We start from the raw sequence: 23,864 nt of genomic DNA, 5'->3' as shown, positions 1-23,864 counted from the left end.
CGAATGTTCTGCATTTCATAATTCTGATACCAGATATGCAGTTACTGAGCAGCTTGTAAGCTGGCATGGCATTACTTAGAGCCACTGTGCACAGCCAATGTCTGCTTTTCTTCCAGCACAGTATTAGGGGTGGGGGAGTTACAGTGACAGCAGAGACAGAAATGAAACTCAACAGAATTCTTCCCTGTACACCATTGGTTCTAAACCTGTGGTCAGGGGTCTGGTCCGTGATGCCCAGTCGGGGAGTATGCAATTGCTTAGAAAATTATTATTCTTTTTTTTTTTAAAAACAAAACCAATATATTTTACCCTTGTATTCACACATGGCGAAAACCACCCTGATTTAATTATTGTCTCTTTTAAATAATGCTTTTTTTGTAATAGAAAGTGGTACAATGTATCCATATATTTAAGAATATTGCATCATAATCTACCATTGACCCACATGTTTGCAAAAAAGTCTGAGTACCTTCTCATTCACTTCCTTCCTTCCCACAACCACACATTCCCCACTTAGTTTTTTGCTAATTTGCTGTACTGGCTCATTCATTAACAACATGATTTGTAAAAACCCCTGTAATAATAGCCAGCAACACAAAACAGATAATTGTTCCAACTATTCTGTGTGCTCCCCAAGTTAATAGCACTGTTAAGTAAAGCAAGTAACAGTATTGGATGATTTAGAGACACAGTGCTTGAATTGCAAAGTTCTCAATTTTCGATAGTCTTATCTGCAACACTTAGAGCCCTAATACAGATAGTGGTGGCACTGTGGTGGTGGGTCCAGCCACCGCCACACCAGCGGTACGACCGCCCGATATGACTCGGGTAGTTGAGCCACACTTGGACCACCAGCTAAGCCAGGGAACCACAGTTCCCTGGCGTAGGAGCCCCGGTCAGAGGCCACAATATGCTTGGCGGACCGCCACGTTCCTGCCAAGCATATAACGAGTTTCCTCTCAGCCAGACCTTTCATGGCAGTTCCACAACCATTAAAACCCTGGTGGAGAACATATGTGGATACACACTGTAGGGCATAACATGTGCCCCCCTGTGTGCATGCACATAGGTTCCTGCACAGCGTGGACTTTCGAGTCCATGCCATCCATGAACTTTTTAGTGCGGTTCCATTGCAGTCCCTTTTTTAATGGCACTACCACCTTTTAAAGAGGCACAGCTATGGGAGCTCCACACCGCCCATCTGTCAGACTACGACAAAGTATTATGACTCTATCAATGTGGCACCCACTGTCATAGGAATCTTTCACCAAAAACTGGTCCATTATCCTACGGCATGTAATGAAAAAATATGGGGATAAAAATATGGGTGTCACTTCACTAGCTTCATGGATTAGTTCTAAGCATACAATATTTTCTTTTCTTAAATTCTGTTTATTGAAACGTGTGCAGTAGAACTCAGAAGCACGTATTCGAAAATTAAATAATATTAAAAGGTTAATTAAGTCTATGTGAATATAGAAGCAACATTGAAAATATTAGAGCATTAAGTAAATGCGAAGGAATTTGCAATTGAGGGCTAAAAATGTAGTTTCCATCCTCAGATTAATTCGTGGGAGCAGTGCAAATACATCAAAAAGAATGTACTATGCACAAAGGGTGGGCTCATTTGAATTTAGAAAAGACCCAACCTTGTTATTAAAATTAAAATGTAGTTTTTATAACTGTTTGCGAATTAGATAACATATTTCATCATTGTGTTTATTTGTTTGATGAGTGCTTGTTTCTGTATTTTTGTGTATTGTCTTGAGGTTCAAATTATCCAAATTGCATAAGCCAGCATCCCCATTGTCCAGTAATGAATGATTCTGAGTTTACAGATTCCAATGATGATTCCTTGGCGGTCGCTCGATTTCAGAAATGACTAAGTTGGGGCCCATAAAACTGAAAAGGTTAAGAACCACTGCTGTACACCATCCTCCATTTTTTTATGGCATCTGTATCTATTTCCATCGGGGTGCCACGTTATTGCCCATTACAATGCATAAGTGGACCTGCTTCCCATTTGCTTCCCCCTACGATTCTCATTGATTCTTCCATACATTACAGGTTTGCCAGTAGAGACAGAGCCACTGCTAGGTGCTTGCCAGAGTGATTTGCTGGGAAGTGTCTGAAAATTACATCTTGGTGCTTTACAAATGAAATTTATTAATGAATAAAGTATATGCCTAACTGTTCTTCTGGAATGTTGTCGCCTCTACAGTTTTTGTTACACTATGTGGTTTATATTGTCAGATGTGAATAACGAACGCAAATATTAATGCGGATCATATCGCAACACAATGTCAATTTTGACCTCCCAGCTTCACTTATATGGTCCGTGAACTCAAAGCCTACCCCCATGCTCTTATAGTAATAAGAAAGTCAGACACAACACTCTACATAAATGACAAATCTAGATCTCTATTATTTTCCTCCAGGTTTATGGAAATAGTCAATTTTATGAGAACATGCCCACACCATGAGCAGTTAATCAATGTAAACATATCAGACAGTAAAGCTTAAGCATTGTACTGTAGATTAATCATAATAATAATAATAATAATAATAATAATAATAATAAAGGCATTTGTTGAGTTCGCAGCTACCCCAAACGGGGTGTCCCGGCGCTATAGCAGACAGAGGGCAGGGAGAGGAGTGGCGCAGAAGCTAGTCATTCCGACTAAAGAGCCATTCACCTGATGAAGCACAGAAATGTATTAAAGGATGGGTAGCCTCACTGTACACCAAGAAGGGGAGCTTGATCAGAGAAGGAGATCCCATACACCCCAGTCATGTGCTGCTCAACCTATTCCCCCACTCCGCTAAAACCAAGGTCACGGCCAGGTTCCAAGACCTTGCATATATACTAGCAAAATGCGAACTAACAAGCAAGTGGAAGGCCCGACAGGTCCAGGGTGGGCAATTGGAAACGGGAACTAAAGAAGTGGGCGAGCTGCGAACGTAGAATACTGCTTTGGAATGCAAAACGAGGCATAGGACGATTGGAGAGGGCACAGTCCTGGGGGGGGTTGGTAGACGACCTGAAGAATGTAGACCAGGAGTCTGCACCCAGCACGCCACAGACTAGATCTCGACCGGCCAGTCCCAATAGCCAAGGCCAAGAAGGGAGGGAAAGGGCGGCATGAGCAGATCATAGCACCCTAGCATCCACGGACATGGTGGTTTATAGGAGTACGGCCCACGGTTTAGACTGAAAAGAGCGAGGCCCAGACCACACATACGGCGAGAGGCATAGTGGTGGGTTAGTCGGCAGCAGCGGGGGAGGGGGGAGGCAGGGGGCATAGTAGAGGGGGAACTGTTAGACTGTTATAATAGATGAGTATCTGTTACAGCTAGAACTGCATGGCGAGGAAGAAAGCCGCATGGCAAGAGGAGATATGGACAAGAGGCCAGATGACCAGCTGGGAAGGGAAAATCAGAAGGGTAACTGGGAATTTCAATTAATGTGATACGAATTGTGTGTGTAATGCTGATTATTAAATGCCAATAAAATATGTTTAAAAAAAAAAAGAAGGGGAGCTTGGTTGTAGAAGTGTAGGATTTGTGTTGGCTATGTTTTGGTGTTGTGTGCGAATGACCAGATGGGTGTCATTATCTTGTGTAGAATGTTGTGCTTAGTCCTGTGATAGCAGCAATAGACATTAGTGCATCTACTACCAAGCATGTGGTGAACACCTCGATTGTATCAAAACATACCTGGATTTTTGTAGATGCTGAGGACATCTTTGAAGTAATGAGGTAAATATCTTTCCAATAGAAGAAGCACATCTTCCAGCTCTTCGAGGATCCCCACAAGCAAAAAGTTTTCATTCACATTCTGTTTTGCTCTTTCGAAGGCCCATTCACCCGGCTCTCTTTAAATACAAAAATAGCCAATTCAGGGATTTTATATGTTTAAAGTAGTTAAATCAAGACACCAGTCGCACATTTTAGTTGCTTGATTCAGCTAGGAAGTATTGTAGATGCTAAAACTGCATACAATTATGCAATTACGTGAACATAACAATCTTTACATTCATTGTCATTTACCCATTATCAGCTTACCATTTTTAGAATGTTTGAAATCATTGTATATCATAATGTATTTGAGGTGTGCTGTGTAGGGCAGATCAAATTTTTTAGAACAGTTCACATAGGTTTTACTGTCCATAAATAAAACATTTAAATATGCTATTCGTGTTTTTTATACATAGGAAAGCTTAAGAGTGATTGGTGGTGCAGGTCAAGCACATCAAACCATCATGACTTGTGGACTCTTTATGTATAAATTAGTAGCACAAAGCAATGGCTGGACTTACTGCAATTGCTGACTCAGGATGCAGGAGGTGGGGATGTAGGGAGAAAATTGAAGGTCTAATTGAGAGGCAGGCAAGCAAAGTACTCTATTTCAAACGTAAATGAGTACCCAGTCCAGCAAACTCTTGGTGTCTGTCTTATTTAGAGACAGGTGGAACATACGTTTTTTTATTGATGGAGCCCCCATTGACAGAAAGCTTTGTCTGTCAGCCTGTCAGAGAAGGGTCCTTCAGAGCAAGGGTATCACACTGCCCACTATACTTAGGATATATGGTGTAATGTCCTTTTTTCTGTTCCTTATCGCCAAGTGAAACCTGGCGGTGAAGGGCAGAAAAAACCCCAAATAATAACCCCATAAACCTTGGAAACATATGAGAATTGATGTCCCATAAAAGATGTTAATAACTTGATACATTCAAATCTGGTGCGCTGAATTGGTTCTACAGAGTAAGGCAGTGACACGCTACATATTGTAATGTCTGATAAACCAAAGATGAAGCCATCAATGGTCTCAATGTTATTTCTCATTCCTATCCAACAAACTAAACAATGGCAGTTCTTTATTCGATCAAAATAGATCATTGATCATCCAGTGCCCCAGAATATGTTTTCTCTAAAAGAAAAATGAACATTTTATTGCTAGTAGTTGGTACTATATACACTTGATAAAAAGAGGAGCAGCATTTTGTACACAGGTTGTGAAGCATTCCCGTGACATATAAATGAACCCAAAAACTGCAAGAAGTAGGCTTTTCCGAGATCACGTGATGTTTGCGTTGTCCCTTATATTCCTACTCACCATTCAGTTAGCCATTTATGAGTGTAAGAGAATGGAAATAAAGTGACATCCCTGAAACCCATGTTCACCTGGATGTAGCCTGGACACAGGGATGATGTGCACTTAATCACCCGTGATTCTCTAATAACAGGTATCTGATATTTAAAGGGAACTCGAAGCGAGTACTGCTTTCTCCGCAAAAAATATTTACTAGAGTTGGAGATGTATGATCCATGCTATGGATGTAGTACACGTCAGACAGTTTAAAGGGAGCGAAAGTGGCAGCTTTCAGGCAGTTTTTGTAGCCAATGCATGCAATATTAGCCTTGTGGTTGAAGGGAATGGGCAGTTATTTTATCTACAGGGGAGTTCTTTTTTAAGTAGAATGTACACCCCCCAACTTAGTAGTATTCAACACTCACCTGCATTTCGGATGCTGCCCACAAAAATAGGGTATGATGTAAAATAATCTGGGATTGGAACACTCTGCATAGTTCTCAAGAATGCACTCATTTATATCCTAGAAAGCAAAAAAGAAAGAAAAAAGTCATGGATACCACTATTATGCAAGCAATCATAGTGTTTTTCATTTAAGTTTACTAGCTGATAAGTCTATAGGAAAACAAAGAGCTATTCAATGTCAAATGCATCAATGACTAACCTATTATGATGAAAGCATTTGTGCAGAATGCTGTCTCTGGAGTTTTTTTCTTTTTATGATATTATCTTTTATGCTAGAGTACCCATAACATACCGCCCACTATGGTGTGCTGCATTATACACACTCTTCCTCCTCTTGCCTAAATATCTCTCTATTAACTTACATCTCAATGCCTAAGCAGCTTTACTTCGAGCATTGGGAGTGTGCAATTCTTTTCTTTACCTATTTGTTCTTTATTGTCATTTTCATACTCAACCATACAGTACACTAAATAAACAATCTAGATCTTTGGAACAGCCCCCCCCCCCCCCCCCCAGCGCCTTGATACCCTTCACTGGTGAGTAATAAGCTCTATATATCCCTGATTGATTGTTTGATTGAAGAGCAGAAACTGAGATCAAACAAGAATGTTTGCCAATGAAAAGGATCCAGATACTGTACTAAAAACTAAGGGGCATATTACCAAGGCGGGCGATATGTGATTATCGAGGCCGCGATAATTCTATCGCCCTATTAGTAAGCTGTCGCTAACAGCAGTTAGCGACAGCTTGTAGGCGATAGCGAGCGGTTTGGGGCACGCTTTGCATGTCAACGATATTTATCGCTAATGACATTCAAAGTGGGTGTACCCAACCTGTTAGAGACTGAAAGCAGTCGCTAACGTCACTATCGCCTATTAGCAAGGCAGGTGTAGCCATGGAAATATTTGACGCTAAGCGCGAATATCTCCAAAAACTAACGCCTGCTCAGACCAGTTCTTAGCCATTATATCCAATGGGAAGTGGATATAATGGCTAAGACCCTGATAGCGATAATGCATGAATATCACGGATTTCCCAGCTTCGCCGGAAATATAATCGCTTTTGAGATAAACGTTGTTAATAGCGCGTTATCTCAGCGATAATATCCGGCGATGCGCGGCGATAAAAAAATAGCCGCCAAGCCTTCTTAGCGAAAAATATCGCTAGTTGTTGGTAATATGCCCCTAAATGTCCAATGAAAGGCGTAAGAAGAAGTTATGTTTTTTTATATTGACCTTAAGACTGCTACACCAGTGTTGGTGTTCGAGCCTTTGATATTGCTAAGGTATGGGCTGCTCACACAATTTGGCATATCCACATTTTCTTTCCACCTCCATTCCACCTCCATGCCACTTCCAGACTCTTTGGGGAGAGGATGTAGCCTTACGGCTAGAGCGGTCAACCTCGGACCTGGGGGACTGGGTTTGAGCCTTAGCAACAATGTTCAACATCCTGTGATTCTGGGCAAATCACTTAATCTCCCCATGCCTAACAAAAGTGAATGTGTTCATCTGTAACAAAAATGGTGCTCATGTAAAGTGCTCTGATACCCGATGTCTCTGGTCTAGTTCGTGCTTTATAAAACTCTAAAAAAATTGTTTTCATCTACTAAGCCTCGCTCTCTGCCTACGTCGCCAAATCTCCCATTATGTTCCCCAGCTCACCCCACATTGAGAGTTAAAAGACCAGGGGCCTGAGTCATACAGGTAAACTTACACTTCGCTATACGTTTATGATTGTTTGCTGTCCACAAAGGAATTTTACAAGTTGTATCTTTACGAGTGCAGAGTTCTCCACACATAAAAGCATAGGTATTTTTATACACGTAGATTTCACATTGGTAAAGATACTACTCATAAATCCCTTTGTGAATAGCAAACAATCATAAACTTATACAAAAGGGTAAGTTTACTTTTGTGAATCAGACCATATACGCATATGTATATACAAGTTGCAACCAATCTTCAATGTTTTTAGTTTGTATGGCGGTGGTACATATTTTATTGTATAGATTAATTGTAAACCATTCACAGTAGATGATTAACACAAGTAACAGAATAAAACTACATTTGATTAGATAAAATGGAAACATAAGAAATATCTAGATCAAGGATTTTAATATGATATTAATATATCTCATGAAGCTGCTAAATAATTGTAACTGATGGTTAAACATGTTATTAGACAGATGATACGCCGATTTGATAGTCCCTGAAAACCGAATAAAATGACGTCATTAACAGTTCTTGATTTAGCAGTCATTAGTACGTTCTACGAATTTGTAATAGTTCATAACAAATATGGATTATATGTTCTAAGTGTTCATTTGCTTGATTACAGAGACTGCAATTCAGTTTTCCTTTTCCGTATCAATCCAACTGCTTTTTATTGGTAAGATTAGGGTGTAGAGCAGTCTGAAGCTTGGATAAGAATTCTTTAAGTCTGCATCGCGATTAGAATCCAGATAGTGCTGTCTACCAGGACTATAAGGGTCTTGGATCAGGTATGTGTTTAAATTGTGTACAACTAACTGTATTTGTGCACAATGTCCATAGGTTCCTTGTTCTTAGTATTAACTGGAATAAACCTGTGTTCGGGAATCATATTGATTGGAATAGACACTACGCATATTTTCCTTGTCCAAATTTCCAGGGATCCACAACTCAACCCTAAAAACTCATAATTTCTTTAGAATGGAAATTATGTTGTTAGCTCTTATGGACAGAGAGAAACTTTCTGTTGAGGACTGGAAGTGGGGGTAGGTTTGTGGCCACCCTTGTGGATTCTTTAGCGTAAGGATGACCTCTTCCGATAGCGATTATGCCCACAGAGCACTGAACACTTGTACCCAGAAACTGCCCCAGAAAGAAACTGCCAATTGAGCTAAAGGCCAAAGCAGAAAACACCTTAATGAGACTGAAGTCCAGCACCCAAAACATAGATAGCACTGTGGGCACTAGACAAGGCAGGAATATTTCCAACCAGAGAATCACCATGGACAAAAAATGTCTGGGTCAAAAACAGAAATGAGTGGGCGAAGAACCTCTGGCATTAATGGACCAAGGCCTTATAAAGTATAGTCTAACTGCTTAAACTAACCTCTTCTGTTTGTAAATGTGAGTGCCTACTTGCTCTTGGCTTGGCCGCTTGTTCCTGCAGGTTTCCAGGGTTGGAGCCTCAATGAGGCAGGTCCTGCACAAAATAACCACCTCATTGCATTCTGTTAGGGGAATGACAATAATCGCTAAACTGCACCCCTACCATCAGTGACTCAGTAAAATCACTAGGCATCACACTAGACTCTATTTAAACATGCAAGCCCACATACGAACTGCTACGAAAAGTGCTAACTTACATCTAATAAGAAAACTAAAATACTTCATACAGCCAGGTGACCTGAAAACAGCGGTTTTATGGCTGGATTATGGGAATGCCACACTCATAGGTCTTTTCAGCCTAGCCCAAATGAAAGCAACAATAAATGCAGCAACATTGTTAACAAGTACATGTCGGTAAGACCCCAACTCACCATCAATCAGAACCAGCAACTGGCTCCCAGTTGAAAGCTAGGAGCCAACTGAAGGAGGCTTGCATAACACACAAAGCTCTTCATAACTCTGGTCCTCAATACATGGCGAATAGGATCAAGCTTTCAGGAGGCAGAAGGAATTCAGGAAGTGCCAAATCCCTAATACTGGAACAACCCAAATTCAAACAAGCATTTACAATGCAATGGTTTCGCCTTTGCAAAAGTTAGAGCTATTGGCTTTGCTCATGACATTATTTTTATTTATGTTTTTTTTTAAAAAACATAAATAAATGGCATTGTCATTTATAATGCCAATAGCAGGGCAGGAGAGCAAGCACAAGCAACGAGGGGGCAGGACAGCAAGCACAAGCAATGAGGAGGGGGGGGCCGCAAGCACGAGCAACGGGGGGGCTGGGGAGCAAGCACAAGCAACGGCAGGACAGCAAGGGGGGCAGGACAGCGAGCACAAGCAACAGGGGACAGGGGAACAAGCACTGAGGGGGGAGGACAGCAAGCACGAGCAACGGTGGGCAGGGGAGCAAGCACAAGCAACAGCAGGACAGCAAGGGGGGCAGGACAGCGAGCACAAGCAACGGGGGGCAGGGGAGCAAGCACAAGCAACGAGGGGGGAGGACAGCAAGGGGGGGCAGGACAGCGAGCACAAGCAACGGGGGTCAGGACAGCAAGCACAAGCAACGAGGGGGGAAGGACAGCAAGCACAAGCAACTTTTTGTGGACCTGTGAGATTGTCAGGTGGACAGGGTCATGGTCTCCCTTGGCCCCCCCCCACACACACAGAGCCCCACACACACACACACAGAGCCCCACACACACACAGAGCCCCACACACACACACACACACACAGAGCCCCACACACACACAGACGCACGCAAGTCTGGGATAGAGCGAAGGAGTGCAGCTTAAGTGACAAGTGCCCCTGTGCCGAGGCGCGCCCAGCAGTGGGAGGGGAGGGCTCCTTCTGTGCAGGTAAAGAGCACGAGTCTGAGATATACAAAACACTTTGAAAGTGGTGTGTGGTCACAGAGGAGAGGGGCGTAACAGATCCAGAACTTTAGTAAGTGTTGTATTACAATACATGCATATCTAAGAAGAAGTGCTTTTTCTAAGTTAACGCAGAAGTAAGGTGTTGAGGTTAACGGATGCCTTGGTTCTCGGATCACTATAGGCACACGGGTTGTATAGATTACTACAGAAGAGGTACACGGATTGTTTAGTGACTTTGAAAAGCCCGGTGTGCACCACTCTTTCTGTGAGCTGGTCCCACAGGCGGGGTATTATTACGAGCCACGTTTTACATTGCAAGAAATAAATGACACCAGAGCAGCAGAAACAGAGTGGGTGCAGATAGTAGAACACGTGCTTCTCAACCCGGCTCATTGTCCAGCCCTGCAAAACACAACTGCGTGTGTCAGGTATACTAGTATAGTGCCGACCGCGAGATCGCTAGTTTCTAAGTGCTGTGATGGGTAGCTGACGGGAAAATAAAGCATGCGAGAGAGATGTGCTCTGAATCGAGCAGGGCTCTAGTTTCTCTGGGTGTGCCTTATTTTCTTTGAAAGAAGCCATGTTACAGAATTGTAAACATGTGCACGGTTTTGAGAGGGAGCAGGTTGTAAAGGCACAAAAAACAGAGCACATGATGAGCCAGCGCACTTTTAGAAAGGTCTGAGCTCTAGGCGCACCCTGGCTCCGCAATATTATAGCGTTTTTATACAGAGAAAGTGAAGCAAAGGGCGGCAAAAAATTTGCCGAGGATCACACTGTTGATCAAGCGGGGATGCTGGCTTTAGAATCCATTTATCCTGGACTACACCTGTTACTTTAGTCATTTAGGCACATGATCACATATCACCCGAATTATCAACTCATCAAAACTATGAGGTCATTTTTGTGCTAAGGATCGACCTTTAGAACCCCCGTCAATTTCACCCATTGAGCTGTGTACGTAAGCGTAAAGTTAAATGTAACTTGATTGTGTTTAGAATACATAGTACATTCGCTGGAACCAGTCTATAATTAATGAACATCTATATCTGAATTTGCTAAAACTCACTCTGTGATGACAAAATTAAGAATTATCAACCCACCTCTTCAACAACCAATAGCAATTACAAAGCGCACTGAAGCCCACGTTGGACGAGCAAGCACAAACCCACCGTGAAAGCCTTGCAGTGTCCCAGACAACTGTGCATTAGACTGGCATTGTGTGGTTTCGGCTGTGCACTGTGTCTAATGTCGTAGCGACTCTGCCTGTATGCCGATTTTTGAGCTATATCAAAGCGCCTTGAAGCTGCCATGTGGAGCATATAATAAGTAGTATTAGAAACTGTATAAATAAGTGATACCCTTGCAGAAACTAGGTTCTCTCGCGAATGAAACTATCTGGCCAAAAATAAGACGACAAAGCGGATAGCGGGAGTGCCCCGGTCGACCTTGTGAGGCCCGGCGGCTCCCGAGTGATCGGACCTGCGGTGCTGCGGGGGAGACTCTGGAGGGCATCCCAGAAGTGTGAGCACCCCGGGCCAGTCGTCTGCTTGTGTCCGCACCCAACATCCAGCACAATGGCTGCGGAGGGGTTGGGGGGGATTTGGTGGGGAAGCGCTGGAATGAGAGGCCGGGGGCATTAAAAAGAAAAGTTTAAAAAAAAAAGAAAACTTACCTGACTGCCGACTTGGGTCCGACCGCGCCTCATCTGCTGTCCCCTCCTGGGACAGGGTCCGCGTTGGCGCCTTCCGTTTAGTGGCTGGTGACAACAGCAACCCCTCTTCGCCAATCCAGAAGCGGCGCCTTCTCCTGAGCAGAGGGGAGAGCAGTGAGGGCGTGTACCCTTCAGAGTCTCTCTCTTGCCTGTTTTCGCTGATGGGCACAGCTGACTCGAGTTGCACGAACGGGAGGGGGGCGGGAGAGAACACGGACGACGGGAGGGGGGCGGGAGAGGACACGGACGACGGGAGGGGGGCGGGAGAGGACACGGACGGCGGGAAAGGGGAGGGAACAGGAACAGGAGATAAGTATCTCAAGGGTGTATATTTAGGAGTACTGAACGACTCTCCCGAGGGTCTGCAGTGGGGCGGGGGCGACTTACTTTAAAACATGGGGGGGGTTTGAGAGCCGCATCGGTCCCATAAAATTAACTTAAAAACTCGACCAGTTTGAAACTTGTGAGAAACCAGCACAGGCAGCCAGCCACTGATGCTGTGGTCAGAAAAGCCGATCTCCACAGGGCGGCTTTGCACTTTCAGTACCATTAAAATTGCACTTTTGTTGTAAGGTGTTATTAGATTTTTGGTGTTTGATGTTAATCAAGTTAAACCTCAGTTGGTTAGATTTTTTGGAAGTCGTAATACACTAATTCTAATGATCGCTGCAGAACAACTTTATATTCGTAAAATTATATGTAAATTGTAGTAGTTTCTGTGCAGTGTGTGCTTGTGAGTAGCGTTCAGATTAGAAGATCGTCGTTTATGTACAATACCCGTGTGGCTGTGTGTGTGTGTGAGAGGCATCCCTCACTTCTAATATAACATTAAAAAACTGCACTAAAGCATAAGCCCATTTTTTCATAGAATAAAAAATACTCAACTGTATGAGTTCACCCAATCAAAGTTAAAAAGCTGAGCTTTTGCACTACTGCATTACATATGCAGTCTTAAAAATAAAATTCCGCATTAGAATGATGGCGTATAGGATAGATAAGAATACACAATAAGCAAACCACGATCGGCCATAAAGAAAAAATACGAGTGTTTTCAAAGTATCGTCGTTCGAATGCCACTTATGGTTTTTCACTGTCTATTTTCCTTAAACAGTATTAGACCAGTCACGAGAAAATGCAAATGAAAGGTTCTGCATCCCTACAGTCCAAGTCGAAATACATTTTATTCGCATGTCCTCTCGGCTTGGAAATATACCGGAATAAAACGTACACGGTGTATAAAGACTTCCGGTTTTTTTTTATAAACCTTTTTTATTGCATTTTCCATTTCAAACATGCCATACAAATACATTCACATCAGTGATGAATTACGTATAAAGACTCCAGTTAGATACGCAGCTATTAAAATTAACGTGTCATTGATTGAAGAACTGCTGTGAATATTAATGCATTGCTTGCCTTTTCGGAAATGGACGCGCACACACTGCTTTTTTAACCAGTTTATACTAAAATTCTAAAAACTTTACCCGCAGCATTTCCGTGTGTTCTTTGGCCACAGACACAAAAACAAGAAACCGGGCTCTAAATAGGACAGTTAAACCGCATAGTTTGTTGGGTCGAATTGCCTTGGTACAACCGATATGAATGTTTGATGAGTTTGTAGTTACGTTAAAGGTAGAGAAAAGTGGACTCTTATTTACGGTGCAGTTTTTAGGGAGTTCTCCTCCTTGCTGAGCGTGTCGCATACAACGCAATATATTCATATAGTGCTGCTCCGTTTTGTGAGCTTTTGCCTAACTGCAGTGTTTTGCAGCGCTCCTTTCTGTTCAATTTGTGACTAACTAAATATTTTTGTAGTCGTCCTGTGTTGCGAGTGGGGGTGACTGTAGTATTTTTGCACATTTACTTTGTGTGTTCAGTGTTTTGCTAATTGTGTAGTATTTTTGCAGAGATCCCGCTTGTGTTGCGAGTTTGTTTTTAACAGCAATGCAGTGTATTTGTAGTTGCTCTGTGTGTTGTGCGTATCTACCAGTGCGTTATTCCTGTAGTTGCTGTTTGTGTTCATTGAGGGCCTAACATGCCAGTATTTTTGCAGAATCCATGTATATTGAGTGTGTATCTCACAGTCCAGTATTATTCAAAGTTGCTGTCTAGATTGCAATTTCGCGGATAACGGTGTGATCTTTTGGCTGAGTTCCTCTAGAGGCCCTCTTTATATTTTGAGTGTGTGGATAGGTGTGCAGTATGCCTGTAGAATCCTCTCTGTTTGGCGAGTGCACGCAAACAGTGCAGTACTTCTGCAACAATCCGAGCAGTATTTTTCGAGTTCCACGTTGCACGAACGGGAGGGGGGCGGGAGAGAACACGGACGACGGGAGGGGACACGGACGACGGGAGGGGGGCGGGAGAGGACACGGACGGCGGGAGGGGGGCGGGAGAGGACACGGACGGCGGGAGAGGACACGGACGACGGGAGGGGGGCGGGAGAGGACACGGACGGCGGGAAAGGGGAGGGAACAGGAAAAAACGTAACTCCGCCCTGGGAAAAAATCTCGGGAACGCCCCCGAATCTGGTCCGGCCTTGACGGACAGATCCGGCACTCAATGGCTAGCCTCCATTTATGGAGCTAGCCAATGAGAGCCGGGGGACGTTCCCGAAGTGCTTATTGGGGACATAGGATTTCACCTGCGCTGAAAGGCTGCGCAGCAGCCTTCGGCAGGCGAAACCCAAAAAGGAAAACACACGGATGCACTTTCGCTGGATCTAGTCCAAAAATATGGAACTCCCTACCACCCTCAATGAGAGCATTGACCTCACTCAGGCTTTTCTAGAATGAAGTTAAAGCCATACTACTAGAAAAGCATGTGCCTTAGGAGAACAATTTTGAAAGTGTGATTCACCCTATTTTATACTGCATCCTTTTGTTCTATACTTTGCACTATGAACTCTACGTATAGCATCCCTTATTTTGCATCTGTATTCTATTATTTTATACCTTGCCCTGAGAATTTTGTATCGAATATCATATGTGACAGGAGTTTTAATGTACTGCAACCCTCTTCAATTGGCTCGTTGTACAGCGCTCTGATACTGTGATGGTCATGATCACGCTTAATAAAACATAATAAATAAATACCATCTGTTTGTGGAGGAAAGTAGTATAAGAAGTCATACTCCATTTATATTCACTTTAGGGAGACCTAAAAATGTGCCTATTAAAATGTCATCACACTAATGCAGATGTCTGCACTCCATTTTCACTAAGTGCATTAGCTTGGAAAAGTTGATTTGGAAATGATGATAATTTCACAGTAAAGCTGCCAATAAGGCTGTACTCCTCTCAAAAGCAGCATGCAGTACAACAACCGTTGTACAATACAACAATATCTTACTGCAATAATACAGCACAAAAATGTGTAATAAACAGGTATGAAATCGCTAGCGACCTAGGGTAAAACATATCAAGAAACATGGGTTCCTAATTAGTATAATATGAGAAAATGTAATAACAAAAAGAGAAGGATACGCAGTTCCTTAGTGGTATATTAGCCAAAATATTGTGCTCTAGGTGGTGAGGAGGAAAGTGGATTCCTCCTGTCGGAACTAAGGCCCTCACACACCCAGCAAGCTAGGTGTCATGCTTCATCATATGTGTCTGCTCCTCGTCGGGCCGGCGCTAAAATGCCCGACGGGATCCCATAGAGGGGCTCTTTGTCGGAGATCTTCTGTTATTTGCCGTATGAGTGCCGTGAGTGTAAGGGGCCTAAGTGTGTGTAGATGTGGGGAGTGAATGTTAAAACAGGTAAGGGAGTCATCTGTATTCACTTTTAATCTGAGAGGGACCCATCCTGACTAAAAGAAAAGGGGGGTGCGACTATTTTGTTATAATGTGGCAAAACTTGCGTTCGTCCCCCTGATGGTCAACATATTTCTCGTCACAGTAATGTCAGGATTTGATATGGGGCGATTCTTCAGGTCCGAGTGAAATACAAACACTATCTACAAAAAATTTTGGGTGGTGAGTTGCTATGCCACCTACCATTTACTGACCCTTAGGGTCAATTTTACCCAGAAGGGGCGGCAGCCAACCTATTGGAGTCAACTGGTGCAACTTCCTTGTTGCAGCAGAGCTGGTAGGTCGACCTCAAGGCTCCGAGCGGGAGTAGAGACACCACCTTTTGTGTCTCATTACTTCACTGCTACTGATGAGGCACGACCAGTTGAATCCAATAGTTTGGCAGGAGGCCTGTTTCTGGTTCAGGGAGGACCTGGACTAGCAGTTTGGGCTGGATTGTTCATTGAGGAGCAAGGCCAAGACTTATTTGCATATGGATGGGTCCAAACTGGTGTGGTGTGATGAGCTAAAACAATGGATTTAGGCCAAGATCTCTGTACTGGGGTGAGTGTTTGATATTGTACAGCATTTCGTCCACCATGTGTTCTTTTTGCATTTGTTGCCCTAAGTGGGACGGGTATCACAAGACGTGGGTCCAGTGCTCACTACACCACCACCACAGCCAAGCTATTCTGGCTGATGAGGGGGGATAAAGTGAAACCTGTCCTAGGATGTTTGTTTCTGGTCCAGGGCGGACCTGGGCTGGAAGTTCGGGCTGTACAGTTCCCTTTGGGAGTAGAGCCAAGACTGATTTGCATATGGCTGTGTTCAAACTGGAATGGCGGGGTGAGCAAAATAACATTAGCTTTAGGCCTAGATCTCTGTACAGGGGGTGAGTGTTTGACATTGCTCATGTTGCAAATGCCAACACAGGGCAGATGCTGGCAGTCTACGGGGAAATTGCTAGGCTGCTGTTCCTCTGCCCCATTGGTGTTTGTCCTCTGTGCATAAACAGTTTTCTGTGCAGGTAGGAGCTTGGCTTTCCATCCTTTTACATTGCTTTAAGTCTCTAGGAAACAAAAATACACAAAATGTTGTGGGGACTAATTTCATTGCTCGAAGCAAAACTAGTCAAATGTTTGCAGCAGTGATGACGATAACAGAAAACAGAGAGGAGCCATGCATGACGTTGCAACGTCGACCTCTAAATTGCTTCTGATAGGCTCGATAATACTTGAGACTGCGTGGGAGAGCAACGTAATTCAATGCAAGAAAAAATTGCGACCGCTGCTTCGAATGACAGGCATATTACGAACATGTTCTTTTGGGAAGTTATAGTGAAATGTAGCAGATGTTAAAAAGGAGATTAATCTAACAGGCGGGAGCAGGAGGGGCAGTGCTGTAGCATTGTGGAGTACACATCAAGAAATCTGCACTAACAGTATTCATTCGTCCTAACAATAATTCGCCACTAGGGGTCAGACTGCAGCCACAGACCTCTGCCTGAACGCACACTATCTTTCAGTTGCCAAATGAACATCTCCACTGTTTTAATTCATTACTGGGAGCTATAAACAACAGACCTTATACTGTCAAACAGAATGGCGTGTTTTTAATGCAGTTGCGCAACTTTATCTGTTATTTGGTCCGTTGAAGCAGAATAACATTTAGACTCGTTTCAACATTATTAGCAGCTTGGCGGATTAATGAGCGAAACAGTGAGATTGTATGAGATTTCGGGACGGAATGTAGCTGTTTAACCTCAGGACTGCATTATTCCAACCTACTGCCACAAAAAACAAGCACTGGAAAAGCCAATAGGTCTGGCAGCCCACCATCACAAAAAACAACCGTTGGCAAAGCCACAAGGTTTGGCATTTGATTCCAGTCTTTTGACCTTGTCAGTGCTTGTTCTGGTCTCTCAAAGATTTTAGGAATCTTTATTTTTGAGAAGCTGGCGGACACTTGCCAAATTTTTTTTTTTTTAAAGCAGAAATTTGCTAAAAGTTAAAATATTTCTGGGGAGTCATAAATCACGTTTTGTCGTGGCAGTCCATGGTACTGAAGAGAACTACTTTGTGTTGATGAGCTTTTTGCGAAATAACAGAATGCCATCACTCACTGTAAAGTTAGCCAATGGCTGAAGTGGGTTGATCCATTGCCCTATGCTGTATACTGAAGTGGGTGGAAGAAAAAGCTGATCCGGTATGATGCTCCTCTGAAATAGAGGTGGGGGAGCTCCTGAGTTTCTACTAGTGGCGTATCAGCCTGCTCCACCAGTAAAAACCCTTGATGTGGCTGTCCATGTGCCACAGGCTTGCCAGAGACAGTTGTGATGCCTCTGCCTTAATCTGGGCGTGTCACGGGATTTCACCTGATAGGGGCCGCCATGCACCACTGACCATGCTTATGATACTGTGATTCTTGCCAGTAAGGCTGGATCTCGGCGAGAATGGACATAGTGGGCATCGGGCGTTTCCCCAGGAGGCTGGAAGGGTGGGGGCTTATTTTGCACTGGTGGGGGCTGGTTTTGTTACTGGGGGTCGGTTTAGCAGCAGTGCTGCAATATCGCCCCCAGTAACAAAAACAGCAATATTTCAATTTTGCCTTCCTCTTCCCCAGGGGTATGTGGGGGGTGGGAGGTCCGGCAAAATTGCCAGGATTGCTTTGGGTTTCCAGTCTTTAATTATGGTGAGCAATCCTTCTCAAGAGCCCACATGCCAAGGACTCCATTGGCCCATTGGAGGCTTCTTACCATACTCTTAATGAACCCTTAATAACCTTATGACAGTCAGATGCTCTACCATTTTGTTCCACAATTTGTAGCTGTGGAATGTGAAAAACAATTGTATCAGGCATTGTGATATTTGCCTAAATATTTTAACATTTTTCATGATGGAACTTCATAGTAATTTAGGTGTTAACCCTGAAAATTAACAGTTAAGCCGAACATCAGCAAACCTTCTGTGTGCATTGACGTTTTCAGCCATATTTCATCCGCATGGGCCATCAATTGGGATTTTTACATCTTTCAATAAATATATCATCGTAATAACCACTTCGACATCAATTATAATAGAAAACATAACCACAAACTCTATTATAGGCTAACATATTTTGGCATTGTCAATTTTACGTTTTTTTTAACGTTTTAAATTCCCCTTTGGCAGTGCTTTTTTTTAAATTTTATTTTTTATTCTATTCGTTCAGACACAAGTGATTTGAAGTGATTTTATTTGTTCGATGATCTCTACCTGGCTGAGGACTAGACTACCTAGCGAGAACCTAGGGGTTTGAAGTGGTTCGTTTGAAGGCAAGAGTTTTAAACTTTCAATACAATCAGCGTTAACAGAGGTATTGCGAGTGGAACGGGTTACGCCCATCAGCTAAACATGGATGACAGACTGAGTGGTCTGACCAGCCTCGAGCCAGAGTATTTTTGATAGCAATAGTAGATGTCCTAGTAAAAATGCCACGTGCAGGTGCGTTCTGTAACAAGTAATGTACAATCCATGCCAGTCTGCCTTGCTAGGAACTGCTAAAATAAGCAAAAAAGTGATAAGTGGGATGCTGCTTAAATTAATCTCAGCTACTGATGATTACTTGGGCCACAACCCAGTCCATCTTCTTATGCACAATGTCACCTCATGAGTCCTTGCCATATTCAAATCAGCACTGATCCTGATCCAATGGAAACAGTCCAGCCCAAACACCAGAACCAAGCAACCCAAGACCAATTTGACCCTAGTTGGGGCCTTTCCATCAGGTGCAACTTGATTCAAGCAGCAAAGTGAGCACGGGACCCACTTCAGGACATACCCATCATGCTTTGCTAGGAATTGCTGGGCCTCTATGTCATCTTCTTTCTCTAATCACAAATTAATAACTCTGAGTAGAATGAAATGTGGGTGTCTGGAAACAGCCCTGTTGAATCTAATAGGGAGAGCAAAGATTCTATGGATTTTTTTTGTATATAGGGCAACAGCAAAGCATCCGATTGGTCAGGTCTTAAAAGATAAAGCAAAGAGAAAGAAATGTATTACAGCCAGAAATGGACGCAAGGTTCTGGAAGGTGTAATCGGTAGAGACTGACTGTAGATAACAGCGTCCTCTCTGCCCGCCCCCCCGCAGCCAAGTTGGCAAAGGGTGTGTAATTATGAAAGCATGATATATCGAGACAATGTCATACAAACTTCAATTGTCTGTTTTAAGAAAATGAACGCAAGTCTTATGAACTCTAGTAAAAACACGTGTCGGTACGTGTTTTTTTCGAGCTTCAGACTTGCTCCAGAAAGAAATTCAACAAACACAAGGAAGCACCAAGTGAACAGGATCCGCATAAATAAAAAGTGAGCGATTCTCACAAATTAACTAACTGCATACACAACACTTGTCCACTGGAGTGACTTTTGCACCTGCAAAATGTAATTCTATGGTATGAAAGAGGAAGTACCCAAGGACACACCCTACAAATAATGGAAACACATATTTGGACAATAAAGCACATGAATAGTTTCATGATTCACTAAAGAGATTAACCTTGGGCGTAGTTCGCGTAGTAGCACTACGCGTAGCTACGCGAAGTGCACTTCGCACTACACAAGCTACGCATAGCTATGCGAACTGCGTAGTACACTGTGCAAAATGCTGTTCGCACTGATTCCATAGTGCCGGATGCTTGTCCGCACTTTGCAAACCGCATCTGGACCAGTGCAATCAGTTGTTTTCTGCCGCTCGAGTAGATTTCTACTCGAGCGGCAGCTTTCTAAACGCGGACTGGTAGTTTCTCATCGTGAGCGGTCGTGAGCATACGCGACCACTCTCAATGAGAAACCTGACCTCCCCGCGTTGAGAATCTCGCCGGGAGGTTTCTTTTCCACGCTTGCGATTGGCAACTTGATGTTGCTGATCGCGAACGAGGAAAAAGTTTTGCTGGGATGTCATTTTGTTCGCTCGTGGTCGCCAACTTGACGTTGAGGACCACGGACAAGCAAAAAATTACCGCTACGCTACATGTGTTTGCACTGTGCTACGTGCAATTCACGTAGTGCGAAGTAGCGCAAACTTTGCAAACTACGGGAACGTAGCATAGTACTACGTCCAGGGTTAAAAGAGGTCCCAGGTATTACACATTATGCCAGTTATGGGATGAACAGTTCTGAGAAGTGCTTCATTGTGTATACCTATGCAAGTAGTTTATCAAGTTATTCAAATTCATATGTTTTGGATCTGACATCTGCATTTTGCACCACGCACAGGCACACAACATAACTGAATATATATGCTCAAAGAGCATGCAAACAATTACTAGACAAGTGGGGAAGCCGGGATGGAGCAGGTTTTCTGGTTTCACATTATGCAATTCAGCCACTAGATGTACATGCTTCACTTCCCCTACACACACATTAGAGCCCAACTCCCCTTCCAACCCCCTCCGAACTGCCACCATGCTGGCATCAATGCGGCCGTTGGTCACACCACAGACCAAACATTTTGGCCCTTGAGAACACTGTTGCGAGTACCCATGATCTAGGGGAACCCCACAAAAACATAAAAAGTGTGGAGAGCATGGAATAATTATACCATTGACTAGTAATCCATGCCATATGTCTTAATATGTACCTGTTTCAAGATGATTCATGTCTATCATACTCAAGGAACATAAGGCAACCTCAAAGCTACTGTTCACTGTTTATTGTATGTAATAAAAAATGTATAAAACGTGTTTTTTAAAAAGCCCTTCCTGTATTTATGGCGAACAATGTTATAGATGCTGGGATTTCTGAACATTTGCATCAAATGATATAAAATACTTGACATGTTTTTGTTGCTTTATAGTGTTTTATCGGTTTTCTACCAGTGCTACACCATTAAAACCTCACATAATGTTGGATAAATATGGCGCAGAATCCAAAATGAATATGTTCAGTCTGGTGTTGACAGATCAATTGAACACAAATCCAGTCATTCATTTCTCAACTCATGGACCATGTTGCCCACATCAGGCTTTGGAACGTGAATGCCACCGGCAACATTTCTGAAGCCTTAACGTAATCAGACATTTACAAGTGAGGAAGTAGAAATGGAGGTTATCATTCCACAGTAATATAGGCTGAAATAGAAACATGCAATAGAGAATAGAAAACAAAATCAGACAAGTAATGTAAGAAATTAGAGCAAACTATGCCAGAAAGAGGATGGAGAAGGATGCTAATTGATGTGTTCTATACATCATGTAACCTTAATTTGTATCAACATACCAACTTACAAACGTCTTTGATCTAGCGATGAAAATCAGACACCAGAAAAGTTCTGGCAGACAGCATGACATTGAGTTACATGACATACTGTAATGGGAGTTCTCTGCATAACATGAGACTGGAAAACAACTAAACTCTCTTATAGGTTGTCACTTCAGTTGATGCAGATAGAAATCATGGCCAACTAATATGGGCTTACTCGTTGTTTCTAGTCTTTCTATTTCAAAGCAATGGTGTTAAATGATTAAAAAATTCATATTGACTATTCTGCAGGTTTCCCTTTGTTTATTGGGCTAGCTTGTCGAATGTGCGGACGGGTGGATCTCAAGCGGTTGAGGGTATAGTGAGTGGTCTTGTACTTTGTGTATAAAAATGACAAAAGTGCAAGAAGTGTCGTGTAAATATGAGAGGCTATCAGTGAATTGTCTGGCAACCCATAATAATTGACTAAGAGGAGTTTTGACATTTCAGTATCATTTTCCAGCTTGATAACGTATTCTCCCATTTTTTCCCCAGCATTTATAAAAATATTTAGATTAAAAAAAGACATGTATCATTGTGCCACTTTCTGAACCACAATGCCAACATTGATCCTATTCTCCTATATCGTGTAGTTCTGGTCCATCAAATGCAGTTCTACATAAAGAATAGTGAAATTTCAGCGGATCATGAATATTGAGTGCATTTTTATCCACATTTTCTTCCATTCACTTGAAGATAAATGTTTACTCCCCTGAAGCCTTCTTGACGGCATTGTTCAAAAAGTTATAGAAGTGACTACCTTACTATGTTCTTTATCCAAAATCACTGAGGATATTTTCCTTATTCATATTATACAAAACAGTTCAGGATAACAGTACAGTCTCTGCATTACTAATAGTGCCCATAATCTCTGAATAATGTAAAGAATTGATAAAGTCATTGCCTTAGCAACTGTGATCCTCACAACGCAACCCAATCACTGGAATCGTTCATAAATTCAGCAGAAGATTGTGCGGCTACCTAACATGCCAGAGTAAGGCATCCCTCTTCTGGTAGCTGGCCCAGAATTCTGGGTGAATTCCACAGCATTATCTACAGTTATTATATTTGCCCTGGTCCAAAAGTATCAAAGGGGCAGCAGGTAGTCACAAGTACCTGCCATCTCAGGACTTTGCATTAGTCCGAACTATAAGCACCAGGGGCCACAAAAGAAACTTGAGAGGAGGAGGGAAAGAATAGTGGAAAAGGGTAGGATCTTCATCTGAATTTGGGATTCCACTGGAATTGTGTAAAGATAAATGTAAATTAGATAGCAGATACCAAATGGAGTCATCATTCAATTATGTGTGCATCTTTCTAGAGGAATGTCCATAAGAAGTCTCTAGCTGCACAATAACATTAGCAAATTGTAGGGAAATTCCTTATCCTATAATTAGCCTTATCAATCAATCAATCAAGGAATTTGTAGAGCGCGCTACTCACCCGTTAGGGTCTCAAGGCGCCTGGGGTGGGGGGGGTTGCTACTGCTCGAACAGTCAGGTCTTGAGTTGTTTCCTGAAGGCGAGGTGGTCCTGTGTCAGCCGGAGGTGGGTGAGGAGGGAGTTCGAGGTCTTGGCTGCCAGGTAGGAAAGGATCTTCCTCCAGCGGTGGCTTTGCGGATGCGTGGGACGGTGGCTAGGGCGAGGCTGGTGGAGCGTAGCTGGCGGGTTGGTGTGTGGAAGGCGAGGCGGTTGTTGAGGTACATGGGGCCCACGTCGTGGAGAGCCTTGTGTGCGTGGGCGAGGAGTCGGAATGTGATTCTCTTGCTGACGGGGAGCCAGTGCAGATTCTTCAGATGGGCGGAGATGTGGCTGTGGTGGGGGATGTCCAGGATGAGTTTTGCCGAGGCGTTCTGTATGCGCTGTAGTCGTTTCTGGAGCTTGACTGTGGTTCCGGCGTAGAGTGTGTTTCCGTAGTCTAGGCGGCTGGTGACGAGGGCCTGGGTGACAGTCTTCCTGGTTGCGGTGGGGATCCATCGGAAGA

The 23,864-nt window shown here is 43.2% G+C and overlaps 1 protein-coding gene across 2 annotated transcripts in view; it reads right to left on the bottom strand.

The window, feature by feature from the left end:
- Nucleotides 1–23,864, bottom strand: part of UST (uronyl 2-sulfotransferase) — a 966,832-nt gene that overhangs the window by 87,247 nt on the left and 855,721 nt on the right. For both annotated transcript variants that reach the window (XM_078649265.1, XM_078649266.1), the window contains exons 6-7: nucleotides 5,518–5,615; nucleotides 3,718–3,875 (exon numbers count right to left, since the gene is read on the bottom strand). In XM_078649265.1, the coding sequence (XP_078505391.1) occupies nucleotides 3,718–3,875; nucleotides 5,518–5,615 (256 nt within the window). The remainder of the gene's footprint in view (nucleotides 1–3,717; nucleotides 3,876–5,517; nucleotides 5,616–23,864) is intronic.

This window comes from Lissotriton helveticus, chromosome 6 (assembly GCF_964261635.1).
Source record: "Lissotriton helveticus chromosome 6, aLisHel1.1, whole genome shotgun sequence".
Classification (NCBI taxonomy): Eukaryota; Metazoa; Chordata; class Amphibia; order Caudata; family Salamandridae; genus Lissotriton; species Lissotriton helveticus.
The sequence above is the reverse complement of the archived record's forward strand: the minus strand, read 5'-3'. Positions and strand labels throughout refer to the sequence as shown.